Source organism: Melanotaenia boesemani, chromosome 23 (genome assembly GCF_017639745.1).
Source record: "Melanotaenia boesemani isolate fMelBoe1 chromosome 23, fMelBoe1.pri, whole genome shotgun sequence".
NCBI lineage: Eukaryota > Metazoa > Chordata > Actinopteri > Atheriniformes > Melanotaeniidae > Melanotaenia > Melanotaenia boesemani.
In genome coordinates this window covers 15,182,452-15,201,286 of record NC_055704.1, presented here as the reverse complement: position 1 = coordinate 15,201,286, position 18,835 = coordinate 15,182,452, and the positions used below count along the sequence as shown (strand labels likewise).

General features: G+C 40.0%; 1 protein-coding gene across 15 annotated transcripts in view; it reads right to left on the bottom strand.

The window, feature by feature from the left end:
* Positions 1-11,134: 11,134 nt before the first annotated feature.
* Positions 11,135-18,835, bottom strand: part of sox5 (SRY-box transcription factor 5) — a 285,484-nt gene continuing 277,783 nt past the window's right edge. For 14 of the 15 annotated variants that reach the window (XM_041977282.1, XM_041977289.1, XM_041977279.1 and 11 more), the window contains 4 exons: positions 16,078-16,180; positions 15,731-15,904; positions 14,640-14,856; positions 11,135-14,227 (listed from right to left, as the gene is read on the bottom strand). In XM_041977282.1, the coding sequence (XP_041833216.1) occupies positions 13,930-14,227; positions 14,640-14,856; positions 15,731-15,904; positions 16,078-16,180 (792 nt within the window). In that variant the 3' untranslated portion in view covers positions 11,135-13,929. The remainder of the gene's footprint in view (positions 14,228-14,639; positions 14,857-15,730; positions 15,905-16,077; positions 16,181-18,835) is intronic. The other variant, XM_041977287.1, reaches the window with a different exon arrangement.

Sequence of the window (18,835 nt, the reverse complement as noted above, 5' to 3'; positions counted from 1 at the left end):
CCAGTGTGAAGACTGTGGCCAGTGCAACCTTTAATATTTATGCTTGGACTTGCATAGAAGTAGACATGATAGTTATTTCTGAATGGTACATCAGTGTGCCACCATTACTAAATTATCAGAAAACTCTGGAGGAGTTCCCCAAACAGGGGAAGGATGCCTGGAAGTTGCACAAACCATGTTTGATAGAAACTGTTACACTATTCAAGTCCATTTACACAGTTCAGAAAACCAATAACATCTCTGATACCTGCCTATTCAGTGAAATGGAACATTCTTTAATTGGTATTTGTCCCATGTCAAATGACTCTACAGTAGTAGGGTTTTAGCAGCATCCAGCTTGGCTCAGCTTGATAGGATCACAAGGCAAGGCAAATTTATTTGTATAGCTCATTTATTGTACAAGACAATTCGAAGTGCATAGGCACATGTTGTCTACTGACTGTTAAATATCTTTAACATGAATTTAAAAGTGTCTACATTTGGTGAAAATGTTATTCCATGTTTAGTCTGGACTCTGGTCTGGACTAGTTGACCAGTCTTTGGATCTAAGAGCGCTGCTAAGTTTATATTCTCTGAACATATCACAGATTTAGAGCCTAAACCGATCTGGGATTTGTAAACAATCAGAAGGGTTTTAAAATCTATTCTGTGACTGACTGGAAGCCAGTGTAAAGATTTCAAAACTGCTGTAATGTGTTCAGATCTCTAAGTCCTGGTTAAAACTCTTGCAGCAGTGTTCTGGATGAGCTGCCGATGTTTTAATGCTTTTTTTAGTAAGTCCTGTTAAAAGACCATTACAGTAATCCTACTAGGGTTGAATGCATGGATGAGTTTGTCCTGGTCTTTCTGGGAGACTAAACTTTTAATTCTGTTGATGTTTCTGAGTTGGTAAAAAGCTGTCTTAGTGACAGCTTTGATGTGGCTGCTGAAAGTCAGCTCTCAATCTATCAACACTCCAAGGTTACACACTTGGTTGGTGATTTTAAGAGCCTGAGTTTTTACCAATACTGACCCACTTGAGTGTACATTGAATTTTTAAATGAGCATGAGGTCAGGGCAACCAAAAATGAGCAGAGTTCACTTTTTTTTACTTGTCTACTGACTGTTAAATATCTTATAAAGCCTATACAAATTACTGCAACCTGTTGTAGACAAAAAGATGATTATGTATAAGCCTACCATCAAGATAGCTGGAAGCATATTTCACAGTAAACTAACTGGGGAATTGTGATTGAGAAACACAGCCAATAAGATCCAGTGTACTGCCATCCCTTAACATAGTTTTAGTGACATGCCTGTCCTCTGGTTAGTGGAGATATTTTGGCAAGTAAGCTGTAGGCTCAGAGCACTGACACACTAAAAAGAAGCTATTAGGAAAGCATGAAGTCTCATAACAGTTCATGAAAATCTTAAAAATGTGGAACGATAAGCAGTTTTAATTTGAGATATACTGTCAAAAATTTGGATGAAGTGGTTTGTTAGATTATATACAACTGTTTCAGAGAAGACCCAAGTTTGTCTTGTCCGACTCTCTGTAAGTTTATTGAAAGGCGTTATCACCTGGAAATTGTACTTTTTCAAGTTAAAACGTGTATTGGTGTTGGGCCGAAGTGTTAAGTTCCCTGAAAACCTTCCTTTTGAAGAAGATCGAGTTTTTCCGTCTGGGGCCTTTGTTTACAGCAGAACCCCACCAACAAGGGTAAACTTTTGCAAATGAGTGATTTTAATTTGCTCCTCGAATTTTGTCATCACAGGAGGCTGTTTGAATAAGCAAGCCACTCTTCGGCGTGGAATGATATAATGATATAAAGTCATGCTTTACTGCTGATGCTGCTAATTTTGAGGGACTAGCCTGAAAGTTTAACCTCCTGCAATGTACAAATGAGCCCCGTGTTTACTTTTTTATAAGTGCGGTGAAGTGCTCTGCAACCTAAACTTTTGTAAACATTTTGTTGTAAACGTGCTTCTTCCACCATCTCGGTATCTTCTGCTCAGGCTCTGAGTCTGGTTCAAAGATAAATGGCTGAATTCCGTAAGCTGCTTGCTTGGTCAGGTTCGCTCGCCATTACTAAGCTGTTGATGTTTTGGAGTCGAACGCATGCACTGGACTAGCCCCTCTTCTGACACTGGCCTCCCTGCGGCCAATCGGCACGCACCTCATTAATATTAGTCTCTACTACTCTCATCAGTCATTTAGCAGACGCTTTTATCCAAAGCTGTCAAAAGCTTGCATGAACTCTCACGAGACAAAGTTGCAGTATGAGCAAAGGGCCAGAACAAGCTCAATGGTTTATTTATTTATTTGTTTGTTTGTTTATTTATTTATTTATTTTCATTTAATTAGTTTTCAAAAAAATATTTAAATACCCTTAGAGGACAGTGGATACATGAAAAGACCAGGTGATGATGCCTTTAATATTTTTCTAGTGCTTGTTACCTCCACTTTCATTTATTGTTTTGGCTAGGTTCAAGGATTTAAACACTAATATTTTTTAGTGTTAGGAAAGCATGATTTGCCTTTACCAGGTGATTCCCAACCCAGATCCTCAAGGTACAGTATCATGCCTGTCTTAGATGTCTCCCTGCTGCAACATGCCTGATTCAAATTAATGGCTCATTTGCAGACTTGTGCAGAGCTTTTTTCAGAGATCTATTTAATTTGAATGAAGTGTGTTGCAGCAGGGAGACATCTAAGACCTGCGGGATAGTGTGCCTTGAGGACCAGGGTTGGGAAACACTGTCTAAACCTATGTAAAACTTTAAAAATTTCTCTATTTAAGCACCTGTGGTTTGAATTGTCTTCTGTTTTCCTAAAAGTTATGTTAAGCTTTTAGCTGGCATTCTTCTGGTTACACGTAAAATGTGTATTTTGATAGAAGTATCGTCAGTTACCATACAAACATTCAGGAACCTGATTAAGTGGTTAAAAGGGCATTGTGTAGGAATTACTTCCATCTAATGTTGGAATCGTGTATTGCATTCAAATGTATAATGCATTCTAGTGCCTCACTTTCTCAAACACGTATTGCAACAACACATATTCTCAAATGTAAGTCCCTTTGGATAAAAGCGTCTGCTAAAAGACTGTAGAATAGAGAAGAACAACTGTTGCTGCTGTGTCTCAAAAAGCCTTGACAACACCGTTGAAATTATGTCATCTGATAGTTCATGGAGTGTTTACTCAGGTGACGAGGATTTTGATTTCATAAGTATTTAAACAGCATGCCATCAAACTGTTAGATATTGTTCCTCTTTGTTTAGAAGGAAGAATTGATTTCCATGGGAAAAACTGGCCTCGACACAGCATTGTCACAGAAAAAGCCAGATTATAAAGCCTTCCCCACCGACTTTCAGTCTGGCTTTACCGCGACTGAGGCGGTGTTTACCGTGACGTTTTTCGCTTCTTTGGCGAAAATGGCTCTCATGCTGTTGTTGCATATGCATGGTCCTGCATTTTTGTGAAAAACTAAGAGTTTCCAACTTGCTGGAGTTGTAAGCCGCACTCGTTTATCTTCTTCTCCCACAGGGAAAACGCATAGATGGTGCAATTTGTCCCTTGCCAGCGGCTGTAGTTTCAAGATGGCAGACCCTCGTATATATGAACAAATCTAAAACTCTTCGCTTACGAGAATGTGTCAGATCATTAGCGGAGGTCATACTACACTAATGATAACACATATATACATGCACACGTTGATTTTGGCCAGGAAACAACAGAAAATGTTACACATTGTCCCTTTTTAAAAGAGCCAAAATGTCCACCACATAAGAAATGTATGCCATGACCGCAGACTTTTGGCTTTTAGAATTTAACTTAATACATTTTTAAGACATTCTAATAAGCTCATGGTATGCTAATGCTTGTTTCCTCAAAGATGACTCAAAATGAACCATTTGCTTACTGTTTTTAGGATAATCCCCTTTAGTATTGAGTTATAGTTTTTTACTGATGATTGTAACTCCATTTGACAAGCAACATGAAACCAGATGTTATGCTGTTGGAGTATTTGTCTATAAAGTCTTTTTAATATCAGAGCCACAGTGTAATGCCAGAACAATAATCTCTGCTGTATCAGTCTGGATCCTAATCATTGTCAAGGAACTTATCCCATATGACTCCGGACCTCGGCTGTGTGTACTGGGCCCTCTGACAGTATTTATAGAGCTGTGTTTTGTGGTCGGTGTGGTCTCTCACTTGTCCCAGAGGCCTTGTAAAGAGCCTCACCACAGGGCTGCTTAGCCACAGTGTGCTCCCACCACAATACCAGAACTCACACATCTGTTGAGCAGCAGCATGTCAAAACTTCAAATTTATGTCTGGCACCGTACATAACATCAGGAAGGCTGGATGTCTTGCTTTGGGTTTGCAGTTCTCTGGCTGCAAACTGTTGTTTTATTTGTGCCAGAGAATTTGTTGTAAAAAAAAGCAACAAAACTTTTGTAACTTGAAGGTCAAAGTGGATTTTATTTTGGTCAGATTGGGTTGGAAATTTTCATGTGGCTTTATGGCTGCACAGTTATCAGAAATACATTCCACAGATTCAACCTGAAAGAATGAATCCGTCAAACAATTTTCATTTAACAGACTAATAAATTGCTTTTCATTGTACTGTATATAATTTTGTAATAATTTTTCTTTTATAAAATAGTTGAAGGAAACTGATGATGTGAAAATAAATTGCAATGATTGTGCATAATCACTGGAATTTCCCTTTTCATTAATGCACCCAAAAGCTTTTCATTATCCAGAGAGCATTTCAGTGACATAAAGCATTCATTTGAATTCATTTAAAGCATTTCAGAACAGTGTTTTATATTGTGAATACATTGGATTGGAATTTCAATGAACATCACTGCTCTGAACATTTTATTGTCCTGAATCTTTCGCTTTCCCTCTAACAAACTTGCTCACACACACACAAACACACACACACACACCGTCCACACAAACTACCAGCCTCATGATGATGGCTAACACAAGCCGTTTAAACAATCGCCCCAATCCTCCCTTATCTTCAGGAGTTATGGCTCTAAATCTACTCATAATACACAGCTCACTGAGGGTGTAATCCCTGGGAACATCAGAATAAATCCATGCTATATCCGCTACACAGAGACTAACGGCCAGAGCCAGGGCCATTATGGTGAAACTGAGGAAGTAAGGGGCGGCGTTAATGGGTCATCTACATATTCATATTAACGCGAAGCCATTAGGACACCTCCGTCCTGGAAATCCCTTTGACCCTCATGACAAAAACAGCTGTCCAAAGTTGAAACTTTAAATCCCTCTGCTGTCAAGAGTCTTCCTGTCTCTTCTTTCACAGTGCACCCCCCCTCCCACACACACACCTCTCTCATCCACCCGATGGCTGGATTGTCCTCGATTTGTTCCATCAGAGAGGGGGTCTTAACAAGTTTGCACAGGGACCACAGGCAGTGGGACAGAGCCAACTGGTCAAATGTGGTAACAAACTTGAGGAAAGGTTTTTTTTTTCTGTTTTTTCTTTTTCCACATCCTTGTTTGACCTCTTTCTAAGATACAAAATGAATGGAGTAAACAAAATCCACTTGATCTTAACTGATTCAAAGTCAACTGTCAGGACACATGGCTGTCTGCTGCATGGCTTGTGGCATCGGTATTGCTGTCTGGAGAGTATGTGTGCCTTCAAATGAAATCCTTGCCATGTTAAAACGGGGAGTGGGGACGAATAAGCGTTGATCTTGGAGCAAACAAATGTGATGAGGCGGTCAAATTAAAAATGCAAAGTTCAGCACACTGTTCTCCTCCTGTTTGCTCTCTTCCTATGTCTCATTCCTTTTCTCCCAGGCCTAAGCAAGCAGCTAACAGAGCCATCTTAGAGTCGGGACTTGGAAAATCAAGAGGCCCTTGGCTCTTTGGCTTCTGGCAGGATGACAGATTCCTGGCCTGAAGGGGTCAGTGGCAGGCTGTCTAAGAAACTGGCAGCCATTGGGGCTCTGATGAGGGGGTCCAGAAAAAAGGTGGTTTACTGTGGCTGGTTGGCATAGACAGAACACTGGCAGTTTCCAAATAGTGTTCATGCCAGGAACTGTTGTGCATTATTCCACACACAGGAAAAGACCAGAGGCACTTGAGGCCTGGAGCTATAAAGCCGAGAAGAAAACTACAGGGCCTTGTTTACTGAGCCATGGTTTTGTATGTTCAATACTCAAATTATAAGTTTCGATGTGGCATATGGAGCATAAGTAGAAAACAGGAAACAGAAACTTAAGAAGCATCATCATAATAGTGCTGATAAAAATTTCAGTTTCTTATACCTTTGTATTCTAATTTAAGCTTTCTGCTCAGATTTGCTTGTCGCATCATCTTCCACAGCAAACTAGTTTGACTTTTGAAGGTGAAAGTAAAGAATGAAAATCGGCTAGTTAAGACTTGTTTTGCCCCATGGACTGTATCACAGTGGGATGCAACCTCTATTAACATCATTGTTTCAGAACTAAATTCTTAATGTCACACTGTAATGGTACTCTGCAACGTGTAATTCAACTTAATCAGTTTTCAAGGGTAATTGATGATTAAAAAACCCTTTTGCAATTGTGTGGCACAGCTTGAAAACCATTTGACCTGTGTGTGTGTGTTTGTGTGTGTATGTGTTTGTGTGTGTGTATATATATAAAAATATATTGTTTTATAAAATATATATATATATATATATATATATATATATATATATATATATATATTGTTTTATAATATATATATATATATATATATATATATATATATATATATATATATATATATATATATATTGTTTTTTAAAACGCTCTGCTGTTTCCAGCTGTAAACGTACATCAATGGCAGTTATGTGTGAGGACATTTAAAAGGTTCTTCATTGACTGATTGACTGCAGTGTCGAAGTGTCACTGAGCAAGACAATGAATCTGAGGCTCCGCTTGGCGGCCTTCTGCCTGCAAGTGTGTATGTGAAAGAGGCCGTAAACCTCTGCATAAATGGAAGCATTTATATGATGAAGCCAAACGTTCAATGTTGAAACATTTAACTGTGGTTTGCAGTGGGTGAAGAGCATTATTCTTAATTAATCCCACCTGTGTGTATAGTGTCACCATCTGAACACATAATGTATGCAAGCTGTCTCACACACACATTTGCCATCATATCATAGAATAAAAAAATGGCCTAGTAACTGCCATAGGATCATATCCATAAAACCATGTCTTGTGGAACAGTAAAAAGATTTTTCTTTATTCAACAGGTCAATCTGTTGCTATAAATATGTTTCACTTGCTTCCTTCTTTCTGTATTAAAATCAATTAGTTTCTGTCTGGATTCATTTCTTATCAAATACGCTAGTGGAGCAAAGCATCCATATTAGGACACTATAGTTGTTTGATACAAGATATTTCTCAGCAGGGGCCAGCTGATAGTTCTTTTTATTCTTTACTCAATCATATTCTTTTCCTGAGCCATAAACCAACATACATCTAAACTTTTTACAGTATCTCAGCTTTATTCTGTACAGCTATTTTCCTTCATGGTAACTTAATGGTTAATCTCTTTGTTTTTTTTTTCTTCATCTCATTCCTTCTGTCCCATCATTGACACCCTCTTCTAAACCCTCGTCTTGAAAGTCCCCCTCAGCCCTTTTTTACATATTTGTTTTACCTTGGTCCTTATTCTTATACCCTTACCATGCCCCTTCTAAATCCCCGTGTCTTCTCCATAAATCCTTCTTACGTCTCTCCTCCACTTCTTCCACCCTTGTCCTCTGTTTCTTGGTATTTCCATACCCCTGAGCAGATTCCCCCTTCCCCATCACTTGCAGCCTGTTGTATTCCCTGTCTTCTCATCCGTTTATCACTGGCCCTTATTCTGTTAATCCCTGAGGGTTTTGTTTATTTGTGTTGGAGCTGCTTTTACAGCTTGCGACTGACCCCACCTATTTTCTCACCAGTCATTTGAACAGCAGGGCTGCTTTGCAGCTACTCCACCAATTAACATACCATTAGCATAATATTTGCATGTGTGCATTAGGGTGTTGATGGGGAGAGAAAATAACAGTTTTACAGGGTTCCTTTTTCATGCCTGAAAAATATATATTTCATGGAATGACGTCAAAGCGCCCACAGGCTTCTTTATCTCTTGAGTTGGATGTGCTGTTTGGTGAGAAGCATTTAAAGTTGACTGTGAAATGTTATGTGGCCAAACTACATATATTAACAACTGATCATAACAGTCCTCATTCATTATCAAAATGTCACTCTTGCAAAGTCACTATACAAAATGGAGATGTGTATTTTAGATTATCACTGACTGTTACTCAAATCATTGAGATTAAAGATGAGGAAACTGGAGTGTAGAGCTATGCCTGAACAGCCACATAGTCTTATGAATGAAAGGAGAGGTGGGCAAAATTCATTGAGGGAGACGCAAACAACAAATAATTATAGCAGAAACATGCAGATACACGAAGAAAAATTTAAATAATTTATTCATACATGTTGATGGAGGCAGAATGGAGAAGAGGGGTGAAAGTAAGCCAGCTGCTGCTATTGGAGCCAGCGAGCGAAAGACCAGAGCGGTGACGTGTCCAGGGCATCGAGCCAGTTTCCCAGCACTGATCAGGGATCAGCCCGCAGGCCTCGCTGTTCTGCTGCGTACCACGCCTGTCCCTCAAACACTGCCGCTCTGATCTGTCACATTAGGGCCGTCGCTCAAATGCTGATGCTGCTTTTGTTTTTGCTTGGCTCATGCCACACCGAATAATTTACCGATTGAAACCTGACTGGGGAAGGTGGATGAGTCCTGCTGAGGGCACATTTCTTTGTTCACCGATGACATTACCCACAAGTCTCCTGGTCATTTTGAGACTGTTCTCCTGTAGAAAACGGCCTGACAGGCAAGATAATACTGTAAAGTTGATCTGAAGTCACAAATCGTGAGCGTGCTGTCATGTGATGTGCTCTACATTGGAGGACATTAATCTGCACACTAATCACAGGAAATAAAGTAACTTGGTGGCCATTTGCCAGAATGATTAAAAAGTATCTTTAACAAACCATATGTTTGCATATTTGTATTTTACTTTGCATCTCAGCTTGTTGCTTAATTTTTATGGTTTGAGTACGGCCACTCTGCTCTTTGAGATTATTTTATGGAGTCTTAATGCATCCACCACCTAATATTAGTGGCCACAAACACTTTATTTTTTTTCTTTTTTTATTTTTAGAGCATCAGTGAAAACAAGAAATGACTGAAATATTTTTGGGGGAGAAAAAGCAGCTTAAGTACTTGCTGAAATCAGTTTTGATACTTTGATGATTGCCTTTTGAGTTTGAGTGATGCTGCAGTTTGCTTATACATTAATATGTTAGACTGGGGATTAGCAGGGCTGCCAGAATCAAAGATGAAAGAAAAACAGTGCTAGCAGATAAACATTTGTTATAATATCAGTCTGGGGCGAGAATTAAGTTTGTGAGAATGCTGCGTGTGCTATTCAAATTTCATTTTGCATTCTGTCTTTAGAAGTAGCCTCGTCATTTCCAGATTCCCAAAGCATTATTAATAAGAAATAATAAATATTTGCTACTTGAATATAATTCTAGTGCCATGGCTCACATAACATGTTTAATTTAACTCTCTGCAGTTTTCTTTGTGTGCAGTCCTACAGCCTGCATTGTGAAATGTGTACTTTTACCATCTAAATGTAGTTATATATAATACCTAACAGGCCTGTTGGCCTTGCCTGCTGTGCTGCACTCAGCTCTCTAGCTGCTCTTGTCTCTGTATAATCCTCCTCCTCATGAATACATTAACGCCGGAGCCTTAAACTCAGTTTAGCTGGCGGCTCAGCGTCACAGCACATCCTATTACCGACTTTAAATCATTAATGTGACATCGTTTTCACTCAATTTTCAAACACCCACGGTTGAAAACTGCGTGTTTCACCAAGCCAGTGTAAGCAGAAGACTGCAATCAGTCACACAATCAAACCAGGCACATGTGCGTGCTGATATAGGGGAGAAATAACTGGATCTGTAGGCCACTAGGGTTGCACAAGCAGAAAAAGTTGCATTGACATGTAAATTTGCCCCATTGTGATAGTTTTCCTTATTTGGTCTGAACTATTGTGATGGAAGTGGCCTCTGGATAAATGTGGTTTAAGCTGAGCCAACTTCTACAGTCCACCTTAGGGTGTGGGTGTGATTTAATCGGAGTCTAGCCACTATTTGCTTCCTCCAGCATGTCGTGTACTGCTGACAATAAAGGAAAAAGAATAATCTGAAGCCCCTTTCTGCTCCTCAACTATTCACACATAAACCTTTTCTCAGGTTTTTAGCTCCGGGCTGCCTCTGAAAAATTTACAATGCCCAGAGAACAACTAAGTCCTTCACTTATCGTAGAAGTTGGAAATCTGCCCCCATCCTGCCTCTATATTGCATCAAAAGGTTTTTTTGTGTGAAAAGTTAAGGTAATTAGCAAAGCACCTAAAATCATCTCAGAGTGCATTTAACTGTTTTTATGTTCAGAGTGTTGGACCTGGCTGAGGGGGTTGATTGTGGAACATATGGACACAGATGGGGGACAGCATTTTAATGGGAACACTGAGTGGGGTTTTGTGTTTTTAACCCTTAAAGTGGAGACATGAACATCCTCAAAATGTATAAGCAAGCATCAATTAAAGATTTGCTTTTAAAACAGACTGCAGCACAGGCTGCTGCCATTCGATTCTTTGACAGGGGCTCAGGGAGAGTGTTTTTTGCTTTTGTGACTCGCACACATTTTACCACTCAAACAACCGACCCCCCTCGCCTCTCCCCATGTCCCTTGTTGTACTTAATTAGGTTATCAGGTTGCTAACCGGCCGTAGTTCTTCTCCACGCCTCGCAGCTGGCCCTCTGATTGGAGGGGCAAGAAGGTGGACTTAGCATAATTAACATGTTGTTATGGAGATGATTGAATAGCTCAGTCACCGCAGTGATGACTTTGTTTTGCTGGTGGGAAAATGTCATGCTCATACAGTTGTGTGCATATGTTTTTATTTACCCATCTGTGGATGCGTGCAGTGGCTGTACATTTGTGTGAACTGTAAATCCTTGGTGTGAGAAAAGAAGTGACCAGGACCAGCACAACTTTTACTGAACACATTGCTGTCTTTATTAGAGCCTTGTCTGGCAGTAATACTGAAAAAGTGAACTTAGAACAGATGGTGGTGGCAGCCCACGGCTTTTTTTTTTCCCCTGTTTTTCTTTATTTCTTTGATATTTTTCTGTATTTTTTTGCAAGAGTGCTGCGACTCCTGCTTTTCTGTGGCATGGATAACATCAATAAAAGAGACAGTAGGGAGAGACAAAAAGAAATATACAACTTATATTACACTGTGTTATGAACAAAATATAAATCTATAACTCTATGTTATATTTACATAATTATCTTTCTTGATTTTTCAAGTTGAGATGGTAAGATATTTTTCGTTTACTTGTAATAATTCTTACTTTGTTTTAAGCTCCGCTCATGACTTTGATTGTCTTAAATAATAGAACTTTCATTGTCTTGATGTGGGGACAGACCTTGCCAGCAGGGATGATTGATGTTTTAATGCCCCACACGCCCTCCTGATATCATAAAACCAGACAGTCCCCTCCTTCCAGCAACAGGTTCAACAATGTCATGATAGCAGGGGTAACTTTACAGCACAGTTAAAACCCAGAAGCTTCTTATGTGGCATGTAGGGAACGACTATAGCAAGAAAGATTGTGGGGATTACTATACGACGTCTCTCCTGAAGAATAGTCATGGTTCCTGTAACATCGTGTGGAGCTAAAACAAAGTAAAGGACTCCTGATGAGAAGTTAAAGATATGGTTGAACCGCCACACAAACACACACACAGTCTCTCTTACACACACACATACACAGTAGAACACCTTTGGTGGATCACTGTAAACACTGCTTTCCTATGATTGAAAAAGAAAATCACTGTTATCACAAAAACATATTTACAGGATTTTAAACAGAAGGACAGCATAGGATTTGTTTGGTTGTCATAATCTCTTCATTTTAAAATGTGTGTGTGTGTGTCTGATTGTGTTTGTGCGTGTAGATGTGTGTGTGGATCCAAGCCAAAGATGCTCCACTGTGTCCCAATGAAGCGGCCAAACTAGTAAACGGGGACGGGTCTCTTTGTTTACAGAAAACTGTCCAAAAGCAATCCAACTGATTTCTAAATAAATGACAAAAAAAGGAAACCTTCACATTATACATGGTAATAATCATTACAAATAAAATTAGAATAACAATGAAAAGTCATGTTCTTCTTGTTCTCTGACTGCACAGAGTCTGAGTGCTTCTTAGAAATAGGTTTGCACTGAAATGGAAAAAAAAAACGATTCTTCAGCTCAGGGGAGGGCTGGCATCGGGGTTACTGTCCTAACTCCACCTGCCCACCGTCCAGAGGATTAATACAAAACAAACAAATTAAAAAAAAAAAAAAAAAAATAAGGTAAAATGACAACTTCTGTTTAGATCTAAATACCTACCAGCTAAATAGAATAATGTTTTATTGACTGTCATAGTTTCATATGGTCATAAAAACCCAATGAAGAGGAGAAAAATAAATTATACTGTACATAACTTACTAAACTTAGGAAACGCTGACCATCCTTATAATTATTGTTAATAATATTATTAGACTAGAGGCAGTTTGAAGAGAAATAATAAAATACAGTATTCAAATACAAACACTGACTGGCTGACTTCACCCGGCTCCACCCACTGGGTTACAGCAGGACGACGTTGATTGGAGGGAGCAGAAAAACACTTAAGACAGAAAAACAGCCACGTGTGTGTGTGTCCATGTGTTCACAGCAGCCAGAGCATTTATTTTTCAGCTTCTTTTACTGCACTTAAAAAAAGTGCAAACGTCCAGTAAACGAGAACACGCGCTGACACACACTCACGCTGTGTTTTCGGGCGAACTCGTGCCGACGCTTTGCCCTGGAGGAGATCGACATAGGAGCGAGAAGAAAACTTGCGGATTGTCTCACAACACAGTGCTTTCATTTCCGCTCTGTGATGCCAGAGAAACACCCCCTTTCTCTCTCCCTGAAAATTCAGTCAAGGCGGGGTGGCCCATGATGTGGTGGGCAGTCCCGGCTGGGGGTAAAAAAAAAAAATGCAGAGAACAGGGGGGAGCACTGACAGCACACTGCGAGGTTGAAGAAAAGATATTCTTGTTAAAAATAAACATCTGATGTCTTTCAGGTGCTTTACAACAAAAGGGGGAAAAGAAAAGTCTCTTTTTTTCTATTATTAAAACTTGTAGCACAAAAACAACAAATCACATTCACAAGCCACTTATTGGCACCGTGTACCTGAGTGAGAATATTATAGAACCAAAGAACAAAAAAGCTGTTTTTTTAAAAGTGTCTCTGATAATAAACAGGTCCACCACCTTAAAGTGTCATCTGTTAGCCTGCGACAGGTCCACTGTTTAGTTCATTTTAAAATGTCTCCTTTTCTACAAACAGGACTAAAAGGTTGCTTTCAGAGAAGGATTTTTTTCCGTCTCTCATCACTCGTGGTAACACGCTTAAACTTTTGCAGTAGTACTCGAATATTCCTCAACACGCCTCTGAACTGGCTTGGTTGATTTTCCCTCCCAGTCTTCAGTCGGTGTAACAGTCAGTGTGAGTGACAGATCCTGTGCTTCTGTTGATTGATCAGATGCTGCTATCAGGACTCCGGCTGGAGAGGCTTTGGCTCTGTTAAGAGTCCCTGTAAGTCAGGAGGGGGGGAATGCGAGGCGGGGTTTTGTGAAATTTGAGGTGATTGGCAAAAGAGAAAGTTTTCTTCCTGATTGGTGGGTTTGGGATTTTGTGAGATTAACCAGCTGCAACTGGTTTTTAGGCAGGTGGCTATGGCACCGTCCTATTGGGTGATATGGTTCTCGTTATCGCTGGCGTAGTCCGCCTCTTCATCCTCATAGTCAAAATCATCATATGCATCACCGTTGCTGTCGTCTAGCCGAAGCTCCTCCTCCTTGATTCGTGGCTCGTCTCCCTTCAGGCCAGACATATGGGGGTTCTGGTGGTGGTTGGCGTTGGGCTCGGGGCTGCTGGACATGCTTGAATGCTCTGAGGGCATCTGGGGGGAGGGCATCCCGGGCATGGACAGGGCACCTGGGTAGACCACACCCGCAGAGGACAAGGGCAGCTGACCTTGCTGCCTGTATATACACAGGGAGAGAGATGTCCATATATGAGTTTGGAAATAGATATTTTTGTCAAAAGTCACATGTGAAGACCCCACCACCACCACCACACCACACACACACACCCCCACCCCCACTCACACACACACACCCATCACTCAAATAAATTAAAACAAAAAACAATCCACAGTTACTTGTGAAAAAAAATATTCAAAGTGTAAAAGCAAATTTACACACGAGGAAACTTTCTTAAATAAAACTGCCCTATACATTTGATTGTGAATATAAATATGAAAAATCAAATTTTACTTACAAAAAGGCTATTTTTTGTAATTATTTTTGTTTTGAAATATATTTTTTTAAATGTTTAAAACAAATTTTCTCTCCCTTACAGTTCTGCAAAATGACCTATGGATGGTATTCTCACCCTACACTGAAGTATTGTCTCATTTCCTGTCTGCGGGACCTCATTATGGCCTTGTACTCGCCGATGCGCAGCTTCTTGCCATCCACCAGGCAGGTACGTTTGGGCCGGGGTTTGTACTTGTAGTCTGGGTATTTCTCCAAGTGCTGCTTGCTGAGGCGAGCCTGCTCTTCATAGTAGGGCTGCTTCTCCAGGTTGGTCATGGCTTTCCAGCGTGAGCCTAGAAATGAAAGAAAGTGTAATTTTAGTGCTCATTATGATTAGTATTGGTTATGTGCTGGATTTTATTTTTTATTTTTTTTAACAAATGGCAGCAGATAAAATTTTAGATTTAAAAAAAAGAAGTCCAGTTGAATAAGTTAATGTTATCCAGCGTGTACATCGACATGCATAACGGTTTCACTAAGTGATTAACAAAAACAGTCTCTTGCTGGGAGTGCCATCCAGAAAGAGAATGCAAAAGAGGGTTAATGAGGAGTGCCGCTGGGACAACAGGTACTCATCTCAACTAATGAGGACTTCACTTAACCTGCTGTCATCTCTCAGCTCAGTTTCTGCTCAGAGATCTGTACTATCAGTCCCCTGCATGTGTGTGTGGGTGTAATCTTAAGCATGTCTTCCCCTGAGTGTGTGCGTTTCATATCTGGTCTGAATTTGCATTGACTACTGTATGTTTAATGGGTAAAAGCTGTCAGCGCTCAGCTGTTTTCTCCCTCTGTCTTTCTCTCTCTGTGTTCTGCGATCTGTTAGCAATCGAGAGAGAGGAGGCTTATTAAAACCAGATTTCTCTGTGTTATAAAACGCTTAGGAGCTCTTTAAAATATCAGGGCCAGTCCCGGCGGTCTGGGGGAAATGTCAGGCGGCCTCGCTCTGCTTGTTTAATGCATAATGAATTATATCATCATTTGTCAGAACTGTGCTCTCCCCAGCCGTTCATTAATGCTCTCTTACACAATACCACTGCTTGTAAGGAAATCACTGTTACTGCGTATTGTTTGTGTGAGAAAGAGGTGATTCAGTCTGCAAAAGAGAATGGAGTGGTGTGTGAGATAAGAGGTGTAGCAGATACACTTGTGCCACAAATAATGTTTTACCTAGAATTTTGCTGATGTTGGAATTGTGCATGTCTGGGAAGGCCTGCAGAATCTTTCGCCTCTCGTCCTTGGCCCAAACCATGAAGGCGTTCATTGGCCGTTTGATGTGTGGCTCGTTGCTGCTCCGACCTCGAGACTCCCGAAATATTCTAGAGTCAGACACGCTGGGGGAGCCTGAGGAAGAAATATGTCACTGATGTCAAATTAAGGAAACAATAAAGAAGTTCAGGGCATGTTTAGACTGCGATATCTAACTGTCAATGCTTGTATGTAAAATATTTTCAGTTGTAGTTACATCCTTTTCTTTAAAAGTGTCGTTCAGTGTTTGTGTGTGTCTGCGTCCCTACCATCGGAGTCTCCACTCATGGTGAAGTCCAGCATGGCGTGGCTGAACTTCTCCTCTGCCTGCTGCTTCAGCTGCTGACTCAAACTCTCCAAGGCAGCTTTGTCCTGAACAACACAAACAGTTCAGTCATTAGAGACTTCAGTCATACTCGGGGAAATACAGAAATGAATGATATCCCAAAGCTGGAATGAAGCTGAATCATTTTTATTTGTATCTTAGCTGAATTTTAATGTATTGATTTTTAAGCCTTTCTTATAATTTAAACCTATTTAATGGCAGCGAATGTTTTATTTCTAAAATATGTCATAACCACAGAAAAAGATTTAAGTGTCAAATGGCCTAAACCTATTCTGAAAAAGAAATTAACATTTGATATCTGATGTGAAAACAATAGGAAACAAACAGTGGTGATTTCAGTCAACAGCCAGCAGTGAAAACGTTGCCTGCATGTTTGAACACACAACTGTTTGTTTGTTTTCACGTAAAAGACTGCCGATTACATTTAGATTGATTTGGATGTTTGCTGATATGTGAGTATAGTACATATTAAATGTGTGTAGCGACTCCTGGAAGCCACCTGCGAGAGTGGAGTGCGGAGGCTTGCCTCTCTTTTGCAGAGGCCCCCGAGGGTCGACGCATTAGAGAGGGAGAGCACGAGAGAGTGCAGCGCGGACGAGAGCGAGGCCACGGCGCACGGCCCCCTGGGTATTTATTACAACCAATAAAAGGCTGATTTACTGAGCATTTACATGCTTAATGCAAGCAGCCGGCACACTCTGCGCTGGAACTTGACTGCGGACGAACGCACACGCGCACGCATATGTGCACCGCGGTGCACCGGTGCCAGCATTTTACAGTTTAATTATACGATTAGGAGCGCTACCCAAAACACAGTCGTCTTCTAAAACAAGCTTCCAAAAAGTGTTCCTCTCCATTTACATGTGACCCTGGTGAGCCAGCTGGCTGGATGGAAGAAGGACAGAATGATAATGAAATACATTTTCTCTGTTTTTAGTCCAATAGAGTTTAATTGTTAGAGATGATGTCTCCCTCCCAGATTGCAATAGACAGTGAGAGAAAAGAGAGTAAAACGCAGTGATGTGCAGCTAAATGTTTTCTTTGCTATTAATTTAAACTGTTTTATTTCCATTTTTTTAAAATACATCCATAATACCCTTCAATGAGTTGAAGTTATTAACTCATTTTCTATGTAAATCAGAAATATTTTAAGTTTTTTTTTTTTTCCATTTCATACAGATGAACGCTTCATTCAGCCCTCGTTCAAGAAAAATATAGCACAAAACGTCCCTCACATTTTAAAGATTCTCAGATTAAATATGCAGTTTGAAATGGCTCTATGCAGTCTGTGTGAGGCAGAGATGAACAGGAAGACAGAAGGATGACAGCCTAGGCTGATGTTAAGCTCCGGTATAGTACATGAGAAAAGTGGATTGAATACTGACGCTGCAGCCAAGACACAGAGTAGTGACAAAACTAATCCTCCGAGTGTGTCACAAATGACACTGTTGTATCTGAACGCAGGGAGCTTGCCGGCATCACAATCGGCCAGCACAAAGCCAAAGGGCCATGGAAATGGGAGTCAGGGAGAGAGCATGAGGCTTCAGTGGCTGAGAAATGCTTGCTTTTAGAAAAAGGAATCTAAAGACTTTGGCATTTTAGACTCCAAATTAAAAAAATGCTTTCACATTGTCAGCTATGTTGGAAAAAATATCAAAAGATGAAAAGTAGAATAATTTATCAGCATTTTGAAAAGTCAAATTTTTTTTTTTAAATTATGAATTATCACTAAACTCTTGACATGCACTGATTTAACAAAATATCAAAACTATTGGTGTATTTGATATATATATATATATATATATATATGTGTGTGTGTGTGTATGTATGTATGTATGTATGTATGTATGTATGTATGTATGTATGTATGGTTAATAGTGGAAAAAAATTGTGTGTGCACAAGCTGACTCTAAATATGTTTAACAAATAACCACAATTTAGCCATGCTGCTAAGAAGCCGGCGCCGTCATTTCACATTACTGTCTCCTTGACGCTCGGCTCTGCCACACACGTGCGCACACCCACACATACACAGGCCTGCAGTGTGCCTTACAGACACCCTCATTACCTTTGAGATGCCTCTGGTTTTACCTTATCTGGCCCTGTTTAGCTTTAACACATTTCAGTGAGCGCATTGTGCACCGATTTACCTCCTACATGGTGCGGCAGTGATGGCATATGGCAAGACAAATTATTACACACTGACAATGAGACGGTACAGCTTGTGATGACTTTGGAGACTTGGGTGGATTTATGTATTTAGTTTTCAGAATTTAAAGGCTGAGATAAAAGATGCTAATTTGTATTCATTTGTGTGGGGCTCCATACACTTTTGGCATGACTGAGTGGGAATCATTTGTCATAAAAATCACACCGGAGGCAGCATTTAAAAGATCTTAAGAATGTATTTATAAACATTCTGTGAATGTATTTCGGTAGGTATTGTCATCAGCCTTTATGGTGCTAATATAGACCTACAAAATTAAGATATATACCATGATTACCATGATTTTGTTAGTATTTAGCCTCCCATTATATCATATGAAACGCTTCCCAAGGTTTTGAGGCCATAGCACAGGTTGTGACCATTATATTTAATGAAAAAGAACATCCTGTGTTTGCTTGTGGTAAATGCTCTGCGGCATGTTAACAGATTGAGGTTACACATTTTTATATGGAGG